We start from the raw sequence: 25,665 nt of genomic DNA on the forward strand, positions 1-25,665 counted from the left end.
ATGCTTGCCAGCCATGCTTCGCTTTCCCTTGCTTCTAGACACAGCACTGTATTTCCTGCCTGTATTTCCTGTCACTGGCATTCTCCCTTTCTCTCTGTCCTCCTCCTGCATTTCTTACATGCTGAATTCAGGGCCTACTCCAAGTCAATATGACCTCAACTGAACTCAATCAGATCTGTAAAGACACTTTTCAAATAAGGCCTCATTCCCAAGTGCCAGAGTTAGAACTTGAACATTCCTTCAAAGGGGACACTATTCAGCCCACAATGGCATGATGAAATGACCTACCAGAGTGAGGAGGAGATGCCCTGGGAAAGCTAATCCCTTGCCTTAGAGCACAGACAGTTGGTGCCCATGAAAGGGAAGCAGAGCACCAAGACGTGAGAAGTAATACTGTGTTGTTGGAGAAAGCAGTGAAAGAGGAAGATTTCAAAAAAAAAAAAAAAAAATCCAAAACAAAATTCAAACAAACTTGTGAGGAACAAGTGGAAAATTTCAAGAGCAATGTGTTACTTTCCTCTCATCTGCACATCTCAGGGGGTTTGACAAATTTCAAAAAGGCTCTGAACACTCACAGAAATAGATCACCACACACCCTTAAGACATCAAAAATGAGGCCATGGAGTATTAAATGAACATGTAAGTAGCAATAAAACTTGTCTGAGAGTTTCCACTTCCCTCTCCTGTTGTCTGCTAAGTAAGTCTACCACACAGTCAGAAGGGGTTATACAGAGATGCAAGTCAGGATCTGTAACAATACACCTAACTGGTAAACACTGTAGTCCTCACAATATGTTTACTATCATCTGAGCCATAGACAAAAAAGGAAACACAAAATGAATAAAATGTTTGCCTGCTGGGATGAAGACATTTGGTTACCCTTAAAAGAATAATAATACTGCATGAATCTTCTCTACCAGGCAATAATCCAGGCGTACCAGTATTTTGTAATTTCAGAACATTTTAAGTATATACGAGACAATCTTAGCATATAGCAAGGCCCATCATGTTACTGTATCGAACACGTAATAAACTTATAGGGCTTTCTGTTTTGTTTTTAAGTCAATGAGGAAATATGTTTTTGGACTCGTATCATCTTAGAGTTAGGATGAATCTTAACTTACCAGATTTAGGTGGAAGCATTATAAAGATTTCACTCCTTACTTCAAAAGCAGCAATACTTCAAAAAATAAAAATAGCCTACCCTATTTCAGAATATACTGTTCAACACATTTCTACCTTCAGAACAAAGGAAAGCCACACTGTGAAACACTCCAGCCTCCACTGGACATTTTAGTAGGACAGTGCTACAATCACTTCATTTCCTCAAAAACAAAAAGGTTTGTCAGCAAGAGTCAATCCTTCTTACATTCAAGAGTCTAACACCTTACTGCGGCCACCAAGTGGGTCCAGTCACCCACCCCACTAAGTCAGGACTCTGCAGATATTTCCTGAACCCACTTAAGTTGGAGCTACCACCTCCCCAGGGCCTGGAAGGAAAGCTTGCTACTGTGAAAAGCTGAGTTGCATCCTCAATCCAAATTTAAGGAAACTGAATATAAGAATATAGAGAGAGAAAAGGAAAAAAAATGAGTAAAACCATCTTATCAGCTAAAATGGAATCTGTTTGAATAAATTATCTCAAAGTATATTTTCTGCAAACCAAGAAATAAAAATGATACATACTTTGATTCTCAGGAAACCCAGTAAAACTCTCAATGCCTTTAAAGTATACATACATATATATCCTTATACCTCAAAATACTGGTTCAGTATGAAACCAAGCATTTTTATACACTTCTTTATTTTCTTAAGCACCTTGAAAGTGTTTATGCTTATAGAATGTATCTTGGGAATTATATATAAACACAGCCAAAATCCAAAGTCAAATGCCAACTTCCTTACCTTCCAGAGGTCAGGTGATCCTTCCACAAGTTTGGCATTAATGTGACCATATTTTAGAGCCAACTGCAAACACTCAGTTCCAAATTCCAAGTCATAGTCACTACACTGGGTAGAAAAAAAAAAAAAGTTTAAATACATTTTTAAGCAAAACTTCTATTTCATATCAATATATAAAAGGAAAAGCCTAGAGAACTCACAAACTCTGATACTACTGATTCATCAAGTTCCATAATAATTGTCCCTATGCCTGAAATGTCAAAAGATACAGGAAGTAGGCAAGTTGCAACCTTAAGTTTTGAACTTGAAACTTAAGTTTTCAACTTGAAACTCAATAGTTTCAGGGGCCAAATAAACAGAACACTTTTTTTGATTATAAGCTACCTTTCCCAACAAGTTTCTAAAATGCCTGCAAGTATGGCTGAAATTTTTTTATATCAGGATATTATCTCAAATAAATGTATCCATCGAACTCCAACCCGATGCTATTTTTATATTAAGATATTCGCAAGTCACAGCTTTTGTTCATTTTAATATTTTACATGACAATACATGTTTTATAAATTTATATTTTGATTCTGAACATGAAAACAGTTCAGTATGCCATTATTAGATAAAAATAGGCCTGGGGCATCTGGGTGACAGTTTAGCGTCTTGGTTTCTGTTCAGGTCATGATCTCAGGGTCATGAAATCGAGCCCCCCATTGGGCTCCATGCTCAGCTGGGAGTCAGCTTGAGATCTGCTCCCTGTGGCCCTCTCCCTGCTTGTGCACGTGCTCCCTCCCTCTCCCATTCAAATAAATCAATCTTAAAAAAGAAAATGGAAAGGTCTCTCGTAGATTTAGTAAAGTACAAGCAACTTTTTTCAAGCATTTTAAACAAAACTATTAAAATGATCAAAACAATTCAGCTGAACAATACTGGTGCCAATTATGGCCAAGCTCTATACTTAGGAGAAGCATTTAAAGATAAATGAGAGGTCTATTAGATCCTCAAGGAAACCAAATCTTTTTTTTTTCAATCTTTTTTAAAGATTTTATTTATTTGAGAAAGAGAGAGAGAGAAATCACAAGCGGTGGGGAGGGGCAGAGGGAGAAGTAGCCTCTGCTAAGCAGGGAGGCTGATGAGCAGCTCAGCTTAATCCCAGGACCCTGAGATCATACCTGAGCTGAAGGCAGTTGCTTAACTGACTAAGCCACCGAGGCACCCCAAGGACTCAAAACTTAAAGAGGAAGCTGATCTGTAACAAATATTTTGCTAAAGACTATGATAGATGCAACACTAGAATATCTACAAGTAGACGTGGAGATAAAATACTTAATCCTGTGTGAAGGCATAGAGAGGCCTTGCAAAGGAAACGATCTCTGATCTCATTCTACAGACTGAATAAAACTGGAGGCATACCTTTAGGAAAAAGGTGGTATACAATCAGAGAAGTTTCAGACATCTGATAGATTTATGTTTTAGAACAAACATATCCAGGTGAGAAAGACTTCATCAAGGCCAGTACATTCAGCACCCACTGCCAGGGCTGTTTTGCTGTACTAGATATCCTAAAGTTGTAATTATAATGGGTTGTTAAAGTAATGGACAAGAAAATAGAACCACCCAGTGTACATAGTCCCAAATTGACCAGAATGGTCTCTCAGCTTAAATTTTCTATTCTGATACACTACTTAACATCACATATTTCTTAGACAATGTAATTTTAAAATTAAGTGTTATCGACATTTGTTATATTCAAGTAAGACAAATGCTAACCCTCTTCTTTGTATTGCTACCATCTGTACAGACTCATTTAGCAGTATGTGAGATCTATATCGGTCAACCGAATGCTCTCTTTAACACATGGTCAAATCCCGAGGATGGCCAGCAATAACCCTTTTCTTGACTCTTTTCAAAGCCAAGATATTTAACACATTTGTGGAAAGCCTTAAAGGTGCTCAAAAAGTACATGTTGAGAGGAGACCAAAGGAACAGGTATTTCCTCCTGTCTAGGTGGTGAAAAGAGAATTACTTGATGCTCTACTGCCACTCACATGTTGATGGCAGCAGCCCACAAACTGTATGAAGTCTTTAGGATACAAGTCACTAGAGCCAATGGGAAACAGAAAATTCTGAGTGACAGATATATGAAATATATACTGAAAACAGAGGCTGAGCAATCTTGGCAGAAAGAGTACCATGTCATTTATTGTATAGATTACTATTACAACTATTTGTGGGGGTTTTGATAATTTCTACAATAAAATTTTTACTTCTGCAGTAAGTTCAAAAAATACATATTTAATAACCTACCAAATTCTAAATTCCTACATTTCTCAGTAACACTGAACATTATTTCTACTTTTGTGAAAGAGATGGAAAGCTGGAAAAAGTACTGTTCTTTCCTGAAGAAAAATCATGTAAACTACAAAACCATAACTTTTTCTTGAACCCACCGTAGCTGAGGTCACAAGCTGACTAAGTAGCCATAAATCTAAGAAAACACATGCCTCCACCAAGGACAAAGAGGATGCCAACACCCGCTCACCTACAAACAGCACAAGAACAAGACAGCAGATGACACGCAAGCAGGTAAAAAGAAATAAATGGAGAATTTCAACACATTGCTAAATAGTGAATGAAGGTGACCTCGAGAATATAGAACCCCTAGAGGTCACATACTCAACAGGAGTGTTTACACCCTTACAAGCTCCCCTTCAGTAGTATACTACTAGGGGCTCATGAATGGTATATTACTATTTGAAGGTGACTCTGGCCGCATATACTTTCTACACTCAAGGCATACAGTAAACATTTTTAAGTTTAAAATAAATTAATGATAAGATAGAATCACTAAAAAATGAGAAATTAATACAAAGACAGGCAAACCAGGAGAAAAACCGAACGTAGGGGACAAATAGAAAACAACTAGCACGATAGATTTTAAAAGAAGAAATCAGTGTGTAATTGCTGAAAAATATTTATCTTTATCATCTACCATGGGGATTATAGTAATATCACTGATCACATAACATACACACACTGATGTTAAGAACCCTCTGTGCCCTTAAACCTGTAGCCCGAAAGAATGCCAAACAATATTCCTCCCAGGCAGAAGCTCTAAGGATTCTGTTGTCAGAGGTCCCCAAATATAGTTAATCTCAAAGTCAAAGTCAAACAGCTCCACCTACATAACCCACAAATCCAATCAGTGTCCAATACATAAACACGACCAGAAAACCGAGATTTAACTGAAACCAAGACTAACATGAAATATAAGGTCAAAAAGGCAAAAAAAAAAAAAAAAAAATCTTTTGGAGGAATGCTGCAGTTAAAAAAAGACTTCAGCATGGTAACTGAGAAAGTGTTAGTATTCATAAAACAGGATGTTCTTTAAAAGGGTGGAAAATAGAGAAAAAAAACAGTGACCACAAAGTCCAATATGTAACAAAGAAAAAAGAAAAACCAGAAGGAAAGAACATAAAAAGTAGGAGAAATAACCAAATATTTCCCAAAAAATTACAATAATAAAGAACATGAGTTTCCAAATTAAAAAGTCTCACAGAATGTAGAAGCTAATGGATGAAAATACACCAAACCCAATTAAAAGAAACAACAAAAGTCTCCTAAAAAGCAGGAACCCAAATTTGTTGACCAGAATGAAAATGAGAAAAACAAAGCAGCAGTTTCTCCATAATTTTGAAGATAATCGTTGTCAATATAAAACTGTACTTCAAGAAAACTTATCACCTGAGTATAGAATATGGATTTCCACAAACACTGCAGGCCTCAACAGAATTTTAGTTCCTATGCACTCTTTTTCATTCCAAGTTTCATAGGCTTTGTCTTTTTTAGAGCAGTTTTAGTTTCCCAGGAAAGTTGAACAGGAAGTACAGTATTTTCCACATGTATTTCCCACATATTTCCCTACCCTCACATACACACAGCTTCCCCCACTACCCAAATTCTACACCAGAGTGGTACATTTGTTACAATCAGTGAGCCTACACCCTCTACACACTACCACCCCAAGTCCACAGTTTACACTAGGATCCCCTCAGTATTTTTAAGTTTAATGAGTTGGCACAAACATAGAACAATGTATATCCATCATTTCGGTACCATAAGGAGTACTTTCACTGTGTTAAAAATTCTCCACACTCCTCCTATTCATCCTATTCCTTGCCTCCAACCCCTGATAACCACTGAATTTTTTCCTGCTTCCACAGTTTGCCTTTTCCAGAAATCATGTACTTGCACTCCTACAGTATATAGTCTATTCAGATTGGCTTTTTTTCCAAATTACATGGGTTTCCGTTTCCTCTATGTCTTCCATGTCTTCATAGATCATTTTTTGCCCCAGATAATATTCCATTTGCTGGATGTACCAGTTTATGCATGCATCCATCTACCGAGGAACATTTTGGTTGTTCCCAAGTTTTGGCAATTATGAAGAAAGCTGGCATAAACACTCACATATGGGTTTTTGTGTAAACATAAGATTTTAGTTCATTTGAGTAGACACAAAAAAGTACTATTACAGGATCATATAGTAGGAATACGTTTAGTTTTGTAAGAAAATTGTCAAATGGTCTTCCAAGTGAAATGCGGTCTTGAACTCTCAGTAGCAATGAACGAGAATTCCTGTTCTTCATATTCTCACAAGCATTAGGTGTGACGTTCTAAATTTGGCCCTTTGAATAGAGGAGTAGTGATAGTTCATTGCTTTAATTTGCATTTACCTAATGACATGGGGTGTGGAGCATTTTTATACTTATTTGCCATGTGCATATTTTCTTTGGTGAGCTACCTATTGAGGGTTTTTTTTTTTTTTACACTTTTATGGAGTTTTTCTTTTTGTTATTGCTGAATTTTTTTTTTGTATGTTTTAAATAAGAATCCCTTATCACATATGTCTTTTATAGGTATATCCTCCCACCTTTTGGCTTATCTTTTTTTCTTTTTAGGGTGACCTTGGCAGAGCACAAGTTTTTAATTTTAATGAAGTCCAGCTTATCAATTCTTTCTTAGATCACACCTTTGGCATTTTATCTAAAAAGTTATCACCATACCCAAGGTCAACTAAGTTTTCTCTTCTCTAGGAGTTTTGTGGGGTTTTTGCTTTGCATTCAGGTCTATAATCCCTTCTGAAGTTTTGTGAAGGGTGTAAGTTGTGCCTGGATTCTTTTTTTTTTTTTTTTAATGTAAATGTTTACTTGTTACAACCCTATTTACTGAAAAGACTACCTTTGATCCATTATCTTCCTTTTGCACTTTTGACAAAAATCTGTCATTTACTTGGTCTGTTTCTGGACTCTATAGTCTGTTCCACTGACTCATGTGTCTCTTCTTTCTTCCACCTACTAGACTGTCTTGATTACCGTAGCTTTACAGTGAGTCTTGAAGTTGAGTAGTGTCAGTCTTCCAACTTTATCCTTCTTCAATATTGCACTGGCTGTACTGCATTTTTTGCCTCACTATATAAACTCTAAAATCAGTTTACAACCACAAAAATACTTGCTGGGTTTTTCATTGGGATTGCTTTGAGTCTAGAGACCACACTGGAAGAACTGACATCTTGGTAATACTAAGTCTTCCTATTCATGAACATGTGCTAGATCTCAATTTATTTTGCTTTTATTTTGCTTAGAGTTTTGTAGTTTTCCTCTTATGGATCTAATATGTATTTGGGAAGATTTTTAAGTTTTTTATTTCATTTTTGGAGCACTAAATACAAATGATACATTTAATTTCAAGTTCCACCTGTTCTTTGCTATTATGTAAGATAGCGGTGGACTGTTGTTTATTAACCTTGAATTATGCAGCTTTTCTACAATCACTTATTTCCACTTTAATTCTTCCAGGTTTTCTTCAAAGAAAATTATGTCATCTGCAAAGAAAGTTTTATTTTGCCTCTCCCAATCAGAGTACTTACTTCCTTTCCTATCACTAAGAATTCTAGTACAACGTTGAAAAGGAATGGTGCGAGCACATTTTTGCTTTGTTGCTGATCTTAGTGGGAAAGCTTCTAGTTTATCATTAAGTATGAGGTTAGCAAGGGTGCCTGGGCAGCACAGTCTGTTGAGTATCTGACTCTTAATTTCAGCTCAACTCATGATCTTGGGGTCCTGGGATCGAGCCCCGTCTGGGCTCCCCCCGCTCAGAAGGAAGTCTGCTTGTCTCCCTCTCCCTCTGCCTCTCACCCCACTCATGTGCATGCTCTTTCTAAAATAAATAAATCTTCAAAAAAGAAAATAGTATTGGAACACATGTGTGGCTGAGTTGGCTAAGCATCTACCTTTGGTTCAGGTCATGATCCCAGGGTCCTGGGATTAAGCCCCTGATACATCAGGCTCCTTGCTCAGCAAGGAGCCTGCTTCTCCCTCTGCCTGTTGCTCCTTCTGCTTGTGCTTTCTGTCTCTCAGTCTCAAATAAAAACAAAATCTAGGAAGAAAGGAAGTAAGGGAGGGAAGGAGGGAGGGAAAAGAAAGAAAGGAAGAAAGAAAGAAGAAAAGAAAAGAAAGGAAAAGAAAGAAAGAAAAGAGAAAAGAAAAGAATAGATGTCAGCTATAGGTTTTTTGTACCTCATCTTCATCAAATTGAGGAAGTGTTCCGCCTATTCTAGTTTGCTCAGATTCTACCATGAGTAGCTGGACTTTGTAAAATACTCTTCTTGCATTATTGAAATATTTTGTTTTTCTTCTTCAGCTTGTGGATGTGTGTACTGTAGTTGATTTTTAAAAGATGAACTAGCCTTCAATATGTGAAATAAATCCCAGGTGGCTAAAGTCTTTAATTCTTTACATACATTGTTAGATCTACTTGCTAATGTTTTCTTGAGGATTTTTCATTTATGTTCATGACAGTGGGCTGTTATTTTCTTACCATGTCTTTGCTTTTACAATTAGTCTGGCATGAGTTGGCAATCCCTTCCTCTGCTTCGATCCTCTATGGGAGAATATAGAGAATTGAAATTTCTTCTTTAAACATCTGTTATATTTTATAAGCAAAAGCATCTGGACTTCATTCTACTTTAGAAAATTACTGATTCTATTTCTTTAATAGACATATGCCTACTCAGTTCATCTACTCTCATGTGAGTTAGGCAGATTGTCTCTCTCACCTATTCATTCCATTTCATCTAGGTTATCAACTTTGAGGACAGAGTTGTTCATATTATTCCTTTTATCCTTATAATTTCTAGCAGTTCTATAAAGATGTTCCCTATTTCCTGTGTGGGTTAGTAATTTGAATATTCTCTTCCTTGTGTGGTAAGGATACTCTCTTAGTCTTTTCAAAAAACCAACTTTTGGGGTTTTGTCTTAGTTTTCTATTTTATTCATTTCTGCTATAGTTTTTACCATTTTTCTCTGATTACTTTGGAATTTATTTGCTCTTTTTCTAATTCCCTAATACAGAATTTTAGATTATTAATTAGATGCATTTTCTTTTCTACTGTGTACATTCAACACTATGCATTTTCCTTTAAGGACTGCTCCTGCCATATTTCAAAGTTAAGTGTTTTCATTTGTGTTTAGTTCAAAATATTTTAAATGAAATTTAAAATGTGACCTCACTTCTGACAGATCTAAAAAGAGTTGCTGATTTTTCAATTTGCTCAACTTTTTAGTTGTTCTTAGAAAGGAGTGACAGTCTCTAAGCTCTTTACAGTCATAGGAAAACAGAAGTTTCCCCATGCACTTTTTCTCAGGATATGGTGCTCCACAAAATTGGGAAGGGTAATGAGTCACTTGAAGACCTAGGATATAAAAAGTTATAAAAAGTGGGATATCCTAACACGGTAGTGAAGTAGAGTCTCAAGATGATTGCTATGTACACGGCAAAATGAGAAGGGCACCTACAAATGGAAAGAAATGCATAGGCACAGTTTAAGAATGAATAGAATCTCTTTGGAAGGTCTTAGGAGAAACCGCCTCTAAGAAGGAAGAACAAGGGACAGAGTTGACACTCAGGCTCTCTTTTTACCCTTGGTACATGTACGCTGTCCTTGTGTATCCTACTGAAAAAAATTCGTGTTAACACTTATGTAGTGTAATGTTACATACAACATCAGTATTCCCAAGAAAGAGACGCTTCCAAGTTAAGGACTTTGTTTCCAAAACACATGTATTAAATACTTTTGATAAATCAATCTGACATTCTGGTGATAATTAAGCTACAGAACATTTAAACATCTAAACATCGAATTTGAAAATAATAGTTTATGTGTATTACTATATCATGAAATATGAACTGCCATCACAGTAAGTGTGAAGTATTAATTTTCAATTTGTTGTTTTTAACAACTTGAAGAAATCTGCAAACTGCCCATTAAAATTTATAACAAGTCCTTAAATGGGTTTGCTGAATTAATGGAAGTCTATGTATACTCTCATGAATTTGAGACCTTATTGCCAAGTGTTGAAGAGCATGGACCCTGAAGTCAATGGAGTCAGTTGGATCCTAACTGTGATCTTTCCACATGACAAGCTGCGGAGAAGTTAAGTAGTCTGTTCCTCAGTTTGTTCCATCTGGAGAAACAGAGAATGAGAATTATTCAAAGGAACAGATACATGGGGTGTCTGGTTTAGTGTCTAGTTTATGGCTATTCCTTGATAAAGTGGATACTGGTTATGAATTGAGATAGTTAACTATACAAACTGGGATTTAATAAGTAGTCAGAAGCTTTTTGGTAACACCTAATGTTTATGTAAAGTTCAATTTCCTCTGTACCAATACTGGAGTAGCTCTGACCACGTGTATTGATCTTTTCCTTCTGCTTTCCCTTACACCCTGTCTCCATCAAGAAATATGAGGAAAATTGAGACCGTAGTTGGGAAACTAAAGATAGAAAAAAAAAAAAAGAAAAGTGTGTATAACCATTATGAATTCTCAATTGTGACCATTAAAGTAATGGATTTTCTCTACCCATTTTAAAGTACTCTGTAAATCACACCTAGTTGAAGCTTTCTGTTATGTATATACTGCTTTACTGTTTTCTTCGGTGTGTAGTAAAGTTTTACGAGTAATGCCAAAGCAATAAACCACCCGTATTTTTCAGTCCTTCATGGATCTTTACCCCATAGTTAACCTCCTTCCCTACCCTTTCTACTATACCATTCTGTCACGCTGAAGTACACTCAAGCTCATTAAGTAACAGGTTCTTCACCTCCTAGAGCTGAAGGTATACCAATTGCTTGACATCGTTCACAAGAGGTATCTACTGCTTTTCCCAACCACCACTTACTGACAGGGCTTGAAGTCACACTTAACATTCTGTATGTCCACTGTTCTTCCATGAAAAAGTCCTATCCTTCCAGAATTTATGCCATCTGGCAAAATCTTCTGATCTTCATAGTACTATCATCTCTCACTACTTCACAGCTCTGCAGTTTTAGGCAGATGGATCAGTCTTCCTTTTTGTTCCAACAACTGACATTATACTGGCTGAATTCCAAGTTTACACACAAAAAATTTCAAATTCTCTAGAAGTTTCCTTGACCTTTTATCTTCACCTGAACAACTACTTACTGTAATCAATCCTAGAAACATGGGGTTTTTGACAATTATTAAAGACTTTTATTAACAGGTGTTTGCTGTTTTTTGACTGGAAAAAGAAAAAAGTTTATCATCTTTTATTACAAATTAAAAGTGAGGTTCTTAAAAATCTTAACTTGACCAGATGAAACTATTTAAAAACCTTTAAAGAGATATTGAGAAAAACAAGGCATTTTTTTAAAAAAACACATTTGTCATTACAAAAAACAGACATCTTTAGGTAAAAGTAATAAAAATCCTCCGCTACAGAGATAATGCAGACAGTTCCATTTATCTGGTCACTGGGCAAAAAGCAAGGACTTAAGGTCTTCACCTTCAATCTTTTGTTCATTTCTTATTGCTGAATTTCATCTTCATTTCTTTTTTTTTTTTTAAACTTTATTTTTTCAGTGTTGTTTTCATTTCTCTGTATCGGATCACTAAACCTGATGAAGGTAGATAGAGTAAGCCCGCATTTACTCAGCCCTGCCCTGCTCAGCCTCGGGAGAAGAGGAACTCTCAGCCGCAGCCGCTGGATGGTTTGCTTTGTCTCTTTGCCATCCTGTGGTTCAGGGTCTTCTGGGAATCTGCATCAGTAACTGAAGTTGCAGCAGTAGATGCTGAGGTGGCTGCTGACTGTGGGTCTCATCTCCTTGATTTTCCTTATGTTCTTCATTGCTGTCCTCTCCAGGTTGTGTTTGGCCAGAAAGCCCCCTGCGGAATCTCGGTATATGACCCTGATATACATTCTGTCTCACTGGTCAATCTTGTTCTCCTGCGCCCTGTCGCAGTACCCTCCATCTCTTCTCCCTGCCCAGCAGGGCCAGAATACAGGGGGTGGGTGCCCACAGGGTCTCCCCATACATAGTAAGATGGGAACCACTGTCTGCGATAGAGCCTGAGCCATGGGCAACACCCGCACCCCGACCCCAGCGTGCCTACTCTCCTAGCCCTCATTCTCCGCCACCCCCCACCCCACCCCTCCGGCTTTCAGTATTCTGATAATTCTGCTGGAAACTGTATGGACGATCACTGCCACATGGATAGCGTCTATAATGGTTCCGGTCTGCTGCGTATTTATTGCCTTGCACCAGAGCGCCACCAGAGCCGGTCCCATTTGCTGCCCCTGCCCCTCTCTTCTCCTTCAACATCTTCCAACTCCACAGTCTCTGCATCTCCTACACTGCGAAGGTACTGCCCATGTTCTTCTTTATGGCAGTCTGGTGTACAAACTCCTTGGTGTCGTCATTCCTGACGAAACCATATCCGTTACTCTGAACCCTTTTACTGTTCCCCAAACCTTCGTTGGGATTATTTCCTTGTCCCGGCTGCCAGGCGCCGCCACCCCCTGCACCACTGCCCGTGCTGCCAGGGCTCCTGTAGACAGCACTGAGCGGGGCGGCAGCGGCAGCTGGTGGGTCCTGTCCTCGCTGTCCAAGGTGACAGTGACACTGACCAGGCCAGCCACTGGGCGGGTGGCTGCGGCTCCTCCCCGAGTGTGACAGTAACAGCCTGGAATCCACTCTGGGCTCCCCCTACCAATCCAACCCTACAAACGTGCTTTTATTTTTTTTTCCTTTTCCCTTACTGATCCGTTCTTTATTTCAATTGTTTTGTTTTTGTTTTTTTCCTTTATAATTCAAGTACAGCAGACACAAAATGTTACACTACTTTCAGGCTTACAACCATGATGGGACAAGTCTGTACATTATGCTCTGCTCATCAGAAGTGGAGCTGCCATCTGTCACCACAGGAGACTATTACAACACCACTGACTATATTCCCTATATTCCCTATGCCGTGCCTTTCATCCACGTGCCTTGCTCTCACCTTCACCCATTCTGCCAGGCCCCCATCCCTATCTCCTCCCCTTCAGCAGCCACCTGCCAATTTGAGTTCACCCCTATCTGTAGCTCCTCTGACACGTTTAATTTCCTCAATTCAAGTCTCTGAACAGAACCTCCAATCTAACATTTCTTGTACTCTCTTCGCCCATTAATCTTGTCCTTTTAACTCACTGAGGCATCCAACACCATAAAACTACCATGTGATCTTGGTTGGAAAACCTCTATTTTCTTAAACTGCCCTAAAAAAAAAAAAATCGGGAAAGTACAACTGAAGGCATTAAAAATTTATCAGTAGCATCCTAGCTGCCTCCATCCATTATCTATCTACTGGATTTCCTTTACGAACTTCAACTATCAATCAATCCTGTTGTTTCATTTCCTTAATTTTCAATTTATATTTTTATCAGTTTTAGGTGTACATGGCTTGAAGAACCAAATATACCTACAAGATTCGTTACAAGTTTACATCACCCTCTTCACTGTAATTTGTCATCCCCAGATGCAATTATTTCTCCTTCTTTCAACTGATTAATTTATTATTTGTTTCCATGTTTAACAGCCAACAATTGCAGAGGAACAAGTATCAGATCTCGGTGGCGTGTAGTAATAGCTTCCGTCTCACTCACAACACTCTGAGTTGGCTGCGACAACTGTGCTTCTAGCTGCACTGCTGGGAGTTGACTGTGGCAGCTCTGACCTACTGGTCACCCTCTGCAAGACAAACTGGAGGAGCTGCAACCAACCAGTGTATGCCTTCCTCATACTGCCGCACTTGGAACCACAGGACCACAAGCCTAACAGAAAATCACAGTTAAGCCTCTACCTAATCATTTCTGCTAAAAATCCCAAAGCAAGTTAGAAGGCCCAATCCAGAATCACCAACCAGGAAAATCTATTTCACTCACCAAGAGGCCATGGCAAGGGCACATAAATATAACAGTGTCCAAGGACTGAAAAACTGGGGTCACCTAACCTGCTTATCACAATGTATCTCTGAACATACTTGGGATGCTGCTTCTTTGTCTTCTGAATTGGCTATCTATTGAAGAATTCTGTCCTCCTCCTAACCTCACCACGATACACATTAATAGTTACTATTCCCCATCCATTCAATATCATAATTTTGGTTAAGTCAGTATTGAGTGTCTACATCACTATATAAACATTCCTCCCAGGTAAGTCATAGATTAGAATTCCTTTTTTTTTTTCAGAAGCCTTTGTCTTCCCTGGAATTAGATCTTCTAAACTATGTGTTTAGTTTTCCAGATACCTAGGACTCATTCAACAGCTAACACTGAGGTATTTGTTTAATTCTGCTTTTCAGATGTTTAAACACAAGACACTTCACCAATTTTATATTCCTGAAGTAATCACCCTTGGAGTCTTCTGAGCTTTTTCAACATGGCCTGGTTGTCCTTTGCCACTCACACAGTTATGATTTTAAAATCTCCCTATACCATCATTGTGGGGATAATCTACATCTCCCTGCTGTCATGGGTCTCTTATCTTCTATATTCCATGGAATCTTTCTTCAACGACTACCTCATTTTTGTGAAAAAATCCTCTAATAGCTTTCTGAGAAAGAGAGCCTAAGAGTTAAGTTTTTAAATCACTTTTTACTGCCTCATTTCTTTGCCATTTCCTCCCTTTTATTTTCTCTTTCTTGACAATTTTTGTTATTGAATATTGACTCTCTTTGATTGCACTTCTAATTTTCTCTTCTTTCCTGTATTTCATCTTTTTGTCCTTTGGGAAAGAATTTCTCAGATTTGCTTTTTATCCCAGATCTTTTATTCTCTAAATTTTTTTTTTTAGCATTGTGAACTTGTTTCCTGTTTACAATTACTTGATCTTTGTAATGATATTAACTTCTAAAACCTTTCTGTTTCCCAGCCTATTTGCTGCATCTTTCACGTTACTCTTCCCTGTCTCAGTCTCTATCCACCACACTAAGCACATTCTTTAGATGGTCCAGTAATACTCGTCAGCCTCTACTTAAGAGTGGAAGATTCAAGAGCTGTTAACCAATGATGGCAGAGTTGGAGTTTGTGAATAGTAAGCTTCATAGCAGCATGATGGGGTTAAGATGCTTACAGGGGAACCTCTGAAGTTAGTATTTTTAGGTCTTTATCTGTAGACTGGACAGACTCTCTAAAAAAAAAACTCTTTCAATTTTCAGCCAAGATGGAAAGCAAAGCCACCATGATACCAGCTGCTGAGTGTGATAAGGGGCCATGGCCTTCCCCCTTTAGCCAGTACTGAGCACATGGTCTGTGAGTCGCTATTTTAGACAAGGTGCTCATTCCCTCAACTGTACCCAATATTTTTCCCAGACACAGGGAATACTTCACTCCCCCCCCCACCATCCTTTGTTTAGGGGTAGGTCATGGAGAGGATATAATGAGTTATACACCAGACTGCCTCTCTAATAGTGTCCAGTGAACCCTCCATATTTTGTACCCCCTCCACTCAATTCTAAATGTGCTGCTGGACCCTCAACTTTTGGGAGAACTCTACTGTAGATAATTTTAATTCCTAGCTTTCCTTACCACTCTTCTAACTGAGCCTTCTCAGATCTATTGTGCCAATTACTACTAATTCACCTGCTTTCTAGCTATTTGGTATATGGTGTTTGTTTATCATTGTCCCCTCTTATTCTCCTTATTTTGTGGGTCTATGTTTTTAATCACTTTCTAGTAGGGTTATCTTTTTTTTTTTAAGATTTTATTTATTTGAGAGAAAGAGAGCAAGCACAAGAGGACAAGGGGGCAGAGAGAGAGGGAGAAGCATCAGGGAGCCCAGCACTGGGCTCCATCCCAGGACCCTGAGATTGTGACCTGAGCTGAAGGCAGATGCTTAATTGATTGAGCCACCAGGCACCCTGGCTTTCTAGTAGCTTTAAATTGTGTTTCAGGAATGATCAAAATTATCTAAGTGTTCAGTCAGTTATCTTTACCCAGAAGCTGGAGTATGCATTTTAATATCAAATTGTTTTCCATAAAGGTGGTTTCAATTTATATTCCCATAAACAGTATATGAGAATGTAGCAAAGTTGTTAACATGAGGTAAATGAATAGGCCTCAGAGGGACTGAAAAACCTCTGAATAAAATCTTCTGTGTATAATGTGGTTATTTTTCTGGGAAAGGATTCCACAAGTTTGAACTTTTATAACACACATTCAACTTTGGATCCATTGTTTTATGGTAATCATGTCATGGTCCATGGCTACAAATAATCCAATTACCTATCTATCCTTCCAGCTTTAACATCATTCACAGTATTATTTTTGCAAGGCAGCCTGGGAAGTTTGCCCAACAAAGAACAATATATACATTAGAAAGAAACTCAATCAAAGGCAAGCTTGCACATGTTTCTCACTCTGCAGTTACAGATCCATGCTCAGAATGTTTCAAGTAGAAACAAAATAGCCTATCTTACAATTAGGTAAACAATGAACACCTGCATTCCATTTATCATCTGAAAATCAAACTTTAAGCATTTTGCATACATTTATTGTTTGAATTATGCAATGCATTCTAAAATTGCATGAGATACAGTTATCCAAGAAGCTTGGTTCTTACAATTTATCAGATCATTTTATGAATAAATAAGCAATTTCAGACTAAGCCCATATGAGACTGATAATATAGAAGCCACTCTCATGCTTCAGAAAACAAAACACAAATGACCTGTCTAAGGACAGGATTTCTTTGTGCACAAGTTTTTAAGTAAGTTTACATAAAGTTATACTCCTAAGAGGTTTCAAGTATCTATCAAATGAAAAACAAAAGTGTCAATTTATTATATTTTTGCCAACCTTACCCAAAGGAAATTCTTTATGAACTTAAAGACACCAGACAAACTTAACAGTTGACCACTAGCTGGAAGATGTTATTTCCTTTTTGGCTTTTGGTTAAATGGGGAGAAAAGTTAACATGGGAAAATGAGTTTCACCAGTAATTCTAAAACCGTATTTTTAGCCATTCTGTTGACCTTCACAATCAAATATTGTCAAGCACTATTAAAAACTTTCACTGGGATATTCTATTCTTCTCTCTTATGGATCATTTCTGAAAAAGTAAACTGATTAAAAGCAATAAAATTAAGATTAGAATATTACCCAAAAACATATTGACTGGACTTATTACACATCCATTATCTAGCTCCAATATAAACTAAGGGGAAAATGGGAACTCTTTATCACTATCCAACCCCAGACCCAAGGCAGCTTTCAATTTATGCAGAAGAGAACTGTTACAAGGCTGCTTCCAGAATGTCAAGAGATTGTTATTATAAGTCCAGGAAATAGAAGGGAGAATCCAAAACCACAGGTTATTCCAGTAGCTACAGAATTGGTGATATAGTTACCCAACCTGAAAGATGGAGAAAAAAGAGTAGGTCTATTGGTTAAGCTAATGGCATCAGTTAGATATAAGTTACCTGTAGGACACCTAGTAAAAATACTCCTAAGAAGTTGTAAGTATATACCAAACATTCATGGGGGAAACCATGAAAAGGGATGATCAGAAAAAGCTGAAGGACACCTATACATTTACAAAGCAAATATTTATGGAAAATTTACCAGGCATTAAATAAATTGGTACTGAGAAGGAGGAGAAAGGCTGGGGAAAATCACATAGGTAATTTTAACACAAGGAGATCCCACGCATATCAGAGGTATGTTCATAGGCTGGGAGAGCTGAAAAGAACCATCCATCATTTCAAGATATTAGTTATTTTTTTTTAATTGACACATTGTGTAAGTAGCCAAAAACTTAACCTGAGTTCAGTGTAAACAATCGAAACTTTGACAATCCGCTTTAAACATAAATTAGATATTACCCAAAGTTCTTTACTGACCAGAAGTACAGTTTTAAAATTAATCCACCTTCTACACAATTTGCCCAATGGTCTCTTTCTGGCCTACTCCTTGTAATAATTTAGCATCTTCAGCCTTGTCTCTAGTTTTCTCATATTTCCCATGATAGTTTAACACCTTTACAAGTCTTTCACTTTGCAATTTATTTCCCCCAGTGCTAACTCTTAACTGACACGTTATCTATGAAACTCTGTAGTTTCTTTTTTTTTTTTTTTTTAATGAGCTCTGTTCTTTCGGATCTGTATCATAATATAAGTCATAACTAAGATTGGGAATTAAACCTTCCTGAAGAGTAGGCCACTGAGGTGAATATTAACCCCCAAAAAGCTATTCGGCAGTAAAACAGAACAAAAGACTGAACTGTGCAACAGCATGAGTGAACCTCAAAATCATTATGCTTTACTGTAGTAAGTCAAACACAAAAGACTACACATCTATGATTCCATTTGTATGACATTCTAGAAGGCGAGAAACTATAGAGACACAAAACAGATCCATGATGGCTAAAGCCTGAGGATGGAGAAAATTAATTCACTCCAAGTTTGGTCATATGATTTGCATTATCCAGTAGGAGGCAGAAGAGACAGTGTCCCAGTTCCAAATCTAAGCTTTAAGAAACCCTGGGTGTTTCCACTCTCTTGTACCTCTGCATCTCCATAAAAGAACACACCTGGATAAACTGCTGGTCAAAGAAGGATGAAGAATGGGAAATTGTCCAGACTATGTATGTACACCAGCAACGTGAGGCAGAGCTACCCCAAAACAGCTATCTAGTCACGTCGAAGATCAGAACCTCAGCTAACCCACAGAAACTTAAGTGTAAATTGATTAACACTGAACTACTATGTTTGTGGAATTTTTATTACACACCCATGATATAGCAATAGCAAACTAAATTGTTGAAAAATTTTTTTTCAAATTTACCAAAAGCTAGGAAGACTTCAATGAACAGTCTGTAGTATAATAAGCAACTCTAGTAATAAGCCACAAATATATGCAACAGGAGTCTCAAAGACATTGTACAAAAAAATCATAGCGAAATATTATGAGTATGCTGATTCTCTTCATAAAAATATTCAAAACCAAGCAATTTTTGGACACTCTACTTATGTGTTAAGACTATAGAGAAAGGCAAGAAAATTATTAACACAAAATTAAACACAATAATAGCAGGGAAGGGAAAAGGATCAGGACAGGGATGTAAACAAAAAAGCTCACACTAAAGATCTCAAATGCACTGGCATTATGTTACACCATATAAGCTGGATGATGGGAAAAAAATTAAACACCTGTTGGTCTTTATCAAATATATATATGCATGCTAACGAAGGTATTATACCAAACATGCATATTAACACACATACACAAAAGGCTTGTTGAGCACAGAATGAACTAAGACCTGCATACCTGTCCCTCACCCGCAGAGAGCTTTACTATGGACCCTGGGCAGAATGAACTTCATAGCACAGAGACTCTTTTCCAGAGACTGGAAAGAAATTATTACAGCAGGATCATCTGGGCAGACTAGAAGATTATCTAGGAACACCTCAATTGCAGTATTTCTTCTATAATAGCTAACATCCTCTTCTAAGGAATTTAATAAATCCTCTTAGCTACAAGAAGCTGAGATTTTATTTGTTATCAACAGGTATAAAACAAGGCAATAAAAACACAGCCCAGTAAGCAGATCACTTTCTGCACATTCCCTGCATGTCCTATGGATTGCATCGTGCATCAGCAGAGTATGCCACTGGCAAACAGTAAGGGCTCCGGGCCTTCACACAGCCTTTGATGTTCTTAGACCCTTGCATTTCATATACTACAGCACTGGCCCTTGCCTCTAGTACACTCTCCATTACACAGTCTCTAACCTCATTTTCCTTGTGTAATCTGTCCACAATGTAACAACTGAGTTGTCAAATGACAATTCTAATGTCCTCCTCATTTTAATCTCAGTAGTGGAAATGCCTACAACAATGTGAGGTTTTCAGTTTTCAGTATTTGCCTCCATTCGTCTGCTTTTACTCCCATGATTAGGAAATCATCAAATGACATACTGTATACTTGAACTTGTTTTGAGTATAGTACATATATTGGGTGCTTACCCTGCCCCCCTGTTTTTTGTTTTTAAGGAAATATCTAATCCACAGTCCTAGCTAAAGCAACAACAACCTTGTTTTATTTCCTGTGATTTCTTCCCTTCCCAAACCCATTCTGTCGTTGTCTACTGGTGGAGACATATACCCAGAGTTGCCCATCTGTCAGATGATCCATGGCTTATGATCTGGGTCAATAAATAAAGCAGAGTAAATAACATTCCACCTGCAAAAAAAATTGCACTACAACATAAAAAAAGAACCTGTAAATTGGACAAGGAAGCCAAGCCTACAATGGCACATGTTCTTCTTATGGCTGAAGAACTATGGCAACTAAAGCTCAAGTTACAAGAAACAGAAATCATAAATGAAGCAGAGGAATAGCAAAAAAAAAAAAAAAAAAAAGTACTTATCATAAAGCAAAAAAACCTGGTCCTAACAAAGGTCTCAACAACTTACAGTTACCAATTGTATTTTTCCAGAAACTCACAGATCTTTCTTAAAAAACTTCATCTCTCTTCTTGCAAACACAAGAAATAGGGAGGTTCCCTCGACATTGGAAAATTACAGCAAGAGTAAGAATTTTATTATAGGCAATTACCTCAAAATTGTCCCGCAGAACTGGGGATTGTGTAACCAGAAGAACACCACTGATGATCATTTGTAACTATGGCCAAATTATCCAAAAACCTTTTCCAAACCAAAATGATGAGTATCTGAATGAAACTCTGCAAGAGTGCACCCTAGTTCTTCTTGGACATACATGTGAAGTGCGCAGTCTCAGCTTCACATTGGCATGAACACTGCTAGTATCTTCTCACCTTAAGTTATCTGAGGTTCCTAGGATTTCCTTTTTATCTGTAAGTAAACATAAACAGAACACATCTACTATCCAACCAACATCACAAGGAATAGTACTTACTCCTTTTAGAGTAACATGTTGGTAACTTATAGTGGACTTGGCAACATAAAAGGAAAGGATAGTCTGTCCAAAAACTGTTAGAAATTTAGTCTTTATGCTAAAAAAAAATGGTCTAATAATACTCTTTCCTAACTAAGATTAGAATATTTATTCATCAAGAAAAACTAGAGGAAAAAAAAGTTCGGTGACAGCACTAAGAACAAAATATAGGACTACTACCTGCCCCCAGGTCTCAGTCCTCCGAAGGAACTGCATTCCCTCCTTGATTAATAATTATTATTGCCTGAGTGTTGACAGTTATTTCCTGTTATTCAATGTATGCAAAAGCATTCTTTCCCCCAAAGGATTTTCATGACATTAAACAGACATCTAACAGACAGAGGCTTAATAAAAACCAAACCAAAACAAAACCAAACCAAAAAACAGCTAATTAGTTTTCATTGTGAAAATATCAAGAGTAGGAGGAAACATATGTAGAAGCTAAAGAAAGAAATCTCTCAAAATGTGGATGTCCTAGGATCAAAATAGATTGTCTGCCCTACAAAGCCCATCACAGAAGTACTGCATCTCTAGGGAATCCTCATATAAGAAGAAGAGTCATCAAGTTCATTATGAGCTAAAATTATCTTAATTTGTAGGCATTGGGACCACAGAAAAGCTGGAGCAAAATTCCTAGAAAAAAGTGACTAACCTATGTTAAATATATTTCATTAATTTTGCATGTGTTATGTTTTGAGGTTAAGAGAGAGAGAGAAATTCAAAACATACCTGAAGACTTCTTTCCCAATCTTGTGCAGATTCTGTTGTGTGGGTTTTTTTCCACAAAGGGTGCTTATGAAAGATTTCAGAGTGGTAACACTGGAGACCACAGACTATCTCTTGACCACTCATATGCACAGAAACAGATGTAAAACATCCTTCCTGACCTAACTCTAAACTGGGACCAAGCTGGGACCAATTTTGTCTAGTACCTGAAAACTACCAAATCGTGAAAAAGCCGTTTTTATTTTCCCCAGCCAGTACCATTTCTGGCTGCCTTGTTGCAATGTCAAAGAAAAAGAGGAGTTTGAATCTTGATGTCTTTCTGGGTTAAAATAAAATGAAAATAAGTGCCTGGAATAGGACCTTCCAAATCATTTTCATGTTTTAACTTTGTCACATTTTTCCTGAAAGATTAGAAATATTTCATAGCATCCTTTCAATCACCCACCGGAAAGAAAGAGTTTTCCTTTCTTATTTCCCAGAGTGGGGAGGTCGCCAATTCACTCCAGGTGAAACTTATTATCTTCAAATAGATCACAGCCTTGGGGAAAAACAAAGGAAGGTGGCCAGGACTCAATGGTGTGAACTAACAAGCACCTTGAACACCAAGGTTCTGAGTGCATCTTGTGCAGCCAAAAAAAAAAAAAAAAGAAAGAAACTCCAAGGGAGTAGTTGCTGGAGATAAGCATGTGTTCTCTCCAGGTTCAAATGCTCTTTCTTTCATATATTCATTTCATTCAAAATGTTCCTTATGGTAAACAGTGTTTTCCATCTTGAATATTTTGTCAGTATATTTATATCATTATATATGTATCCTTATCCACATATAATTTATCAATATATGCACTAAAGAGAAGGGGGAAGTCCTTAAGCTCGGCAACAAAGGTGCCGTGTGCAACATACACGAATTCGACCTTACTTTACACAGAAGTGGAAATTCAACATAGCTGACAGGGTGTGTCCCATCACTAACTTGCTATAAAACGCCAGGCCATATTCCCCACCGTGCACTGCTTTCACCTCAGGCTAAGACACTCTGCATAATGTTAGTCTCTTCTCAATTCTCCAGAAAGCTCAAAGAGGCTTCCTGTTCTAACTTCTCTCATCTATTTTTAAAAACCACGTATGTATTTCACATTAGACAGCAATTAACGACACTCCCTGTAGAAAACTTAGGGGGAGAAAACATCTTCCAATTCAACCAGGATACTTTGAGGGGTTTTTGTTTGTTTTTTGGTTTTGGGTTTTTTTTAAGATTTTATTTATTTATTTGACAGAGAGAGATCACAAGTAGGCAGAGAGGCAGGCAGAGAGAGGAAGGGAATCCGGCTCCCTGCTGAGCAGAGAGCCCCATGTGGGGCTCCATCCCAGAACCCTGAGATCATGACCTGAGCTGAAGGCAGAGGCTTTAACCCACTGAGCCACCCAGGTGCCCCTACTTTGAGGGTTTTTTAATGAGTCCCCCTGCCCCCTGTTTAAACTTTATTCAGTGTCCTGAGAGGTTCTAGAACCCTGCCTTAACTTCTAACTAAAGGATTTCTTTATCCTGCATATTTCATTGTGCCAATTAAGTGCCGAACAATCTGAACAGACTACACAGTACCACCAGTCTTGCTTCAAATTCTGGGAGAAGCGCTTAAGCGCTACACCTAGATTAAGTCGTAATACTCTTGCACACAATTCGTGAGTTGCAGGTTTGTTTCTAACAATCATAAATATATAACTCTTTACCTACGCTTTGTTGATGAAATCCTCCCTGCTGTGTTTCGAGGGAGAAAACAGTAATTTGGTTGTTAGGGCTTTAAAAGCATTAAAATTTAATGTTTTTCTTTTTTACCTTTTGACCCCCTTCACTCATTTCTCCTACCCACTCCTCACCTCCTACCCCTGGCAACCACCCATCTCTTCTCAGTAACCATGAACTTGAGTTTTGTTTCTAAGACTCCACGTAAGAGACTGTCTTTATTCACCATCTATAGGCATTTTGGTTGTTTCCATATATTGGCTATTGTAAATAATGCTGCCGTGAATGTAGGAGTGCAGATAGCTTTTTGAAGGTTTTCCATTCCTTGTGATAAATATCCAGAAGCAGAAGTGCTGAATCGTGGTATTTCTTTAATTGAGCAACCTCTGAACAGTTTTCCAGTGTGGCTGAACGAATTTACATTCCATCAACAGTACAGGAGAATTCCATCTTCACCACATCCTCACCAAAATTTGTTATTTCTTGGCTCTTTGATACTAGTCATTCTGATTGGTGTGAGGCGATAACTGATTGTGGTTCTGATTTTCATTTCCCTGATTAGTGATGTGGAGCATCTCTTCACATACCTATGGACCAGCTGCAGATCTTCTTGAAAAATGTGTTCAGATTATCTGCCCATTTTTTAAGATATTATTCTTTTGAATTGTAGGGGTTCACTTTTATATATTTTTGATATAAACCCTTTATCAGACACATGATTTGTAAATACATTCTTCCATTCAGTAGGTAGTATTTTGGTTTGTCTTCTCCCCTCACAGAGTAGAAGCTTTTCAGTTTGATGTAGTCTCACTTATTTCTGTGTCCGTTCTTGTTTTTGGGGTCAGATCCAAAAAAATCATTGCCAAGATCAACGTCAAGGAGCCTACCACCGAGACTAGCTTGAAGTTTTATGGTTTCAGGTCTTATGTTCAAGTGTTTAGCATATTTTTGAGTTACTTTTTGTGTTTGGTACAAGATACTGTTAAATTATCTTAGGTCTACCTTAAATCTATCAACAGCCTTATACATATGGCTGCCTAGCGTCACCCATACCATTTATTAGAAAGACTGTCCTTTCCCCCTATGTTCCTGACTTGTCATAAAGTGACCATATACATGTATGCATTTCTGGGCTCTCTGTTCCATTGATATTGATATTATGTGTTCATGCTGTTAACACAGTGTTTTAGTTACTAAGCTTTGTAATGTAGCTTGCAGTCAAAAAGCGTAATGTCTCCAATTTTTTCTTTCTCAAGACTACTTTGGTTATTCTTCATCCTCTGTAGTTCTGTACAAATTTTAGAATAATTTGTTCTATTTCTATGAAAAATGCCACTGGAACCTTGATAGGGATTGCACAGAATCTGTACATTGCTTTTAGTATGGACATCTTCAATACTGATTCTTCTAATCCAACAACCTGAAAATCTTTCAATGGAAAGATTTATGTCTTCAATCTCTTTTTTTAATTATTTTTTAATTTTTTTATAAACATATAATGTATTTTTATCCCCAGGGGTAGAGGTCTGTGAATTGCCAGGTTTACACACTTCACAGCACTCACCATAGCACATACCCTCCCCAATGTCCATAACCCCACCACCCTCTCCCTACCCCCCTCCCCCAGCAACCCTGTGTTTGTTTTGTGAGATTAAGAGTCACTTATGGTTTGTCTCCCTCCCGATCCCATCTTGTTTTATTTATTCATTTCCTACCCACAAACCCCCACATTGCATCTACACTTCCTCATATCAGGGAGATCATATGATAGTTGTCTTTCTCCGAATGACTTATTTCGCTAAGCATAATACCCTCTAGTTCCATCCATGTCATCGCAAATGGCAAGACTTCCTTTCTTTTGATGGCTGCAGAGTATTCCATTGTATATATATACCACATCTTCTTTATTCATTCATCTGTTGATAGACATCTAGGGTCCTTCCATAGTTTGGCTATTGTGGAAATTGCTGCTATAAACATTCAGGTGTAC

The 25,665-nt window shown here is 37.7% G+C and overlaps 1 protein-coding gene and 1 pseudogene across 1 annotated transcript in view; both read right to left on the reverse strand.

The window, feature by feature from the left end:
* The window catches only part of LOC111147336 (isoprenoid synthase domain containing), a 323,058-nt gene that overhangs the window by 220,309 nt on the left and 77,084 nt on the right, over positions 1-25,665 (reverse strand). Inside the window, exon 4 of the mRNA XM_022503328.1 lies at positions 1,906-2,010. Within this exon, the coding sequence (XP_022359036.1) occupies positions 1,906-2,010 (105 nt within the window). The remainder of the gene's footprint in view (positions 1-1,905; positions 2,011-25,665) is intronic.
* On the reverse strand, positions 11,901-14,033 carry LOC111147368 (annotated as a pseudogene).

The sequence above is a fragment of the Enhydra lutris genome, unplaced genomic scaffold (assembly GCF_002288905.1).
Source record: "Enhydra lutris kenyoni isolate GAN:26980312 unplaced genomic scaffold, ASM228890v2 scaffoldscaffold16, whole genome shotgun sequence".
Taxonomy (NCBI): domain Eukaryota; kingdom Metazoa; phylum Chordata; class Mammalia; order Carnivora; family Mustelidae; genus Enhydra; species Enhydra lutris.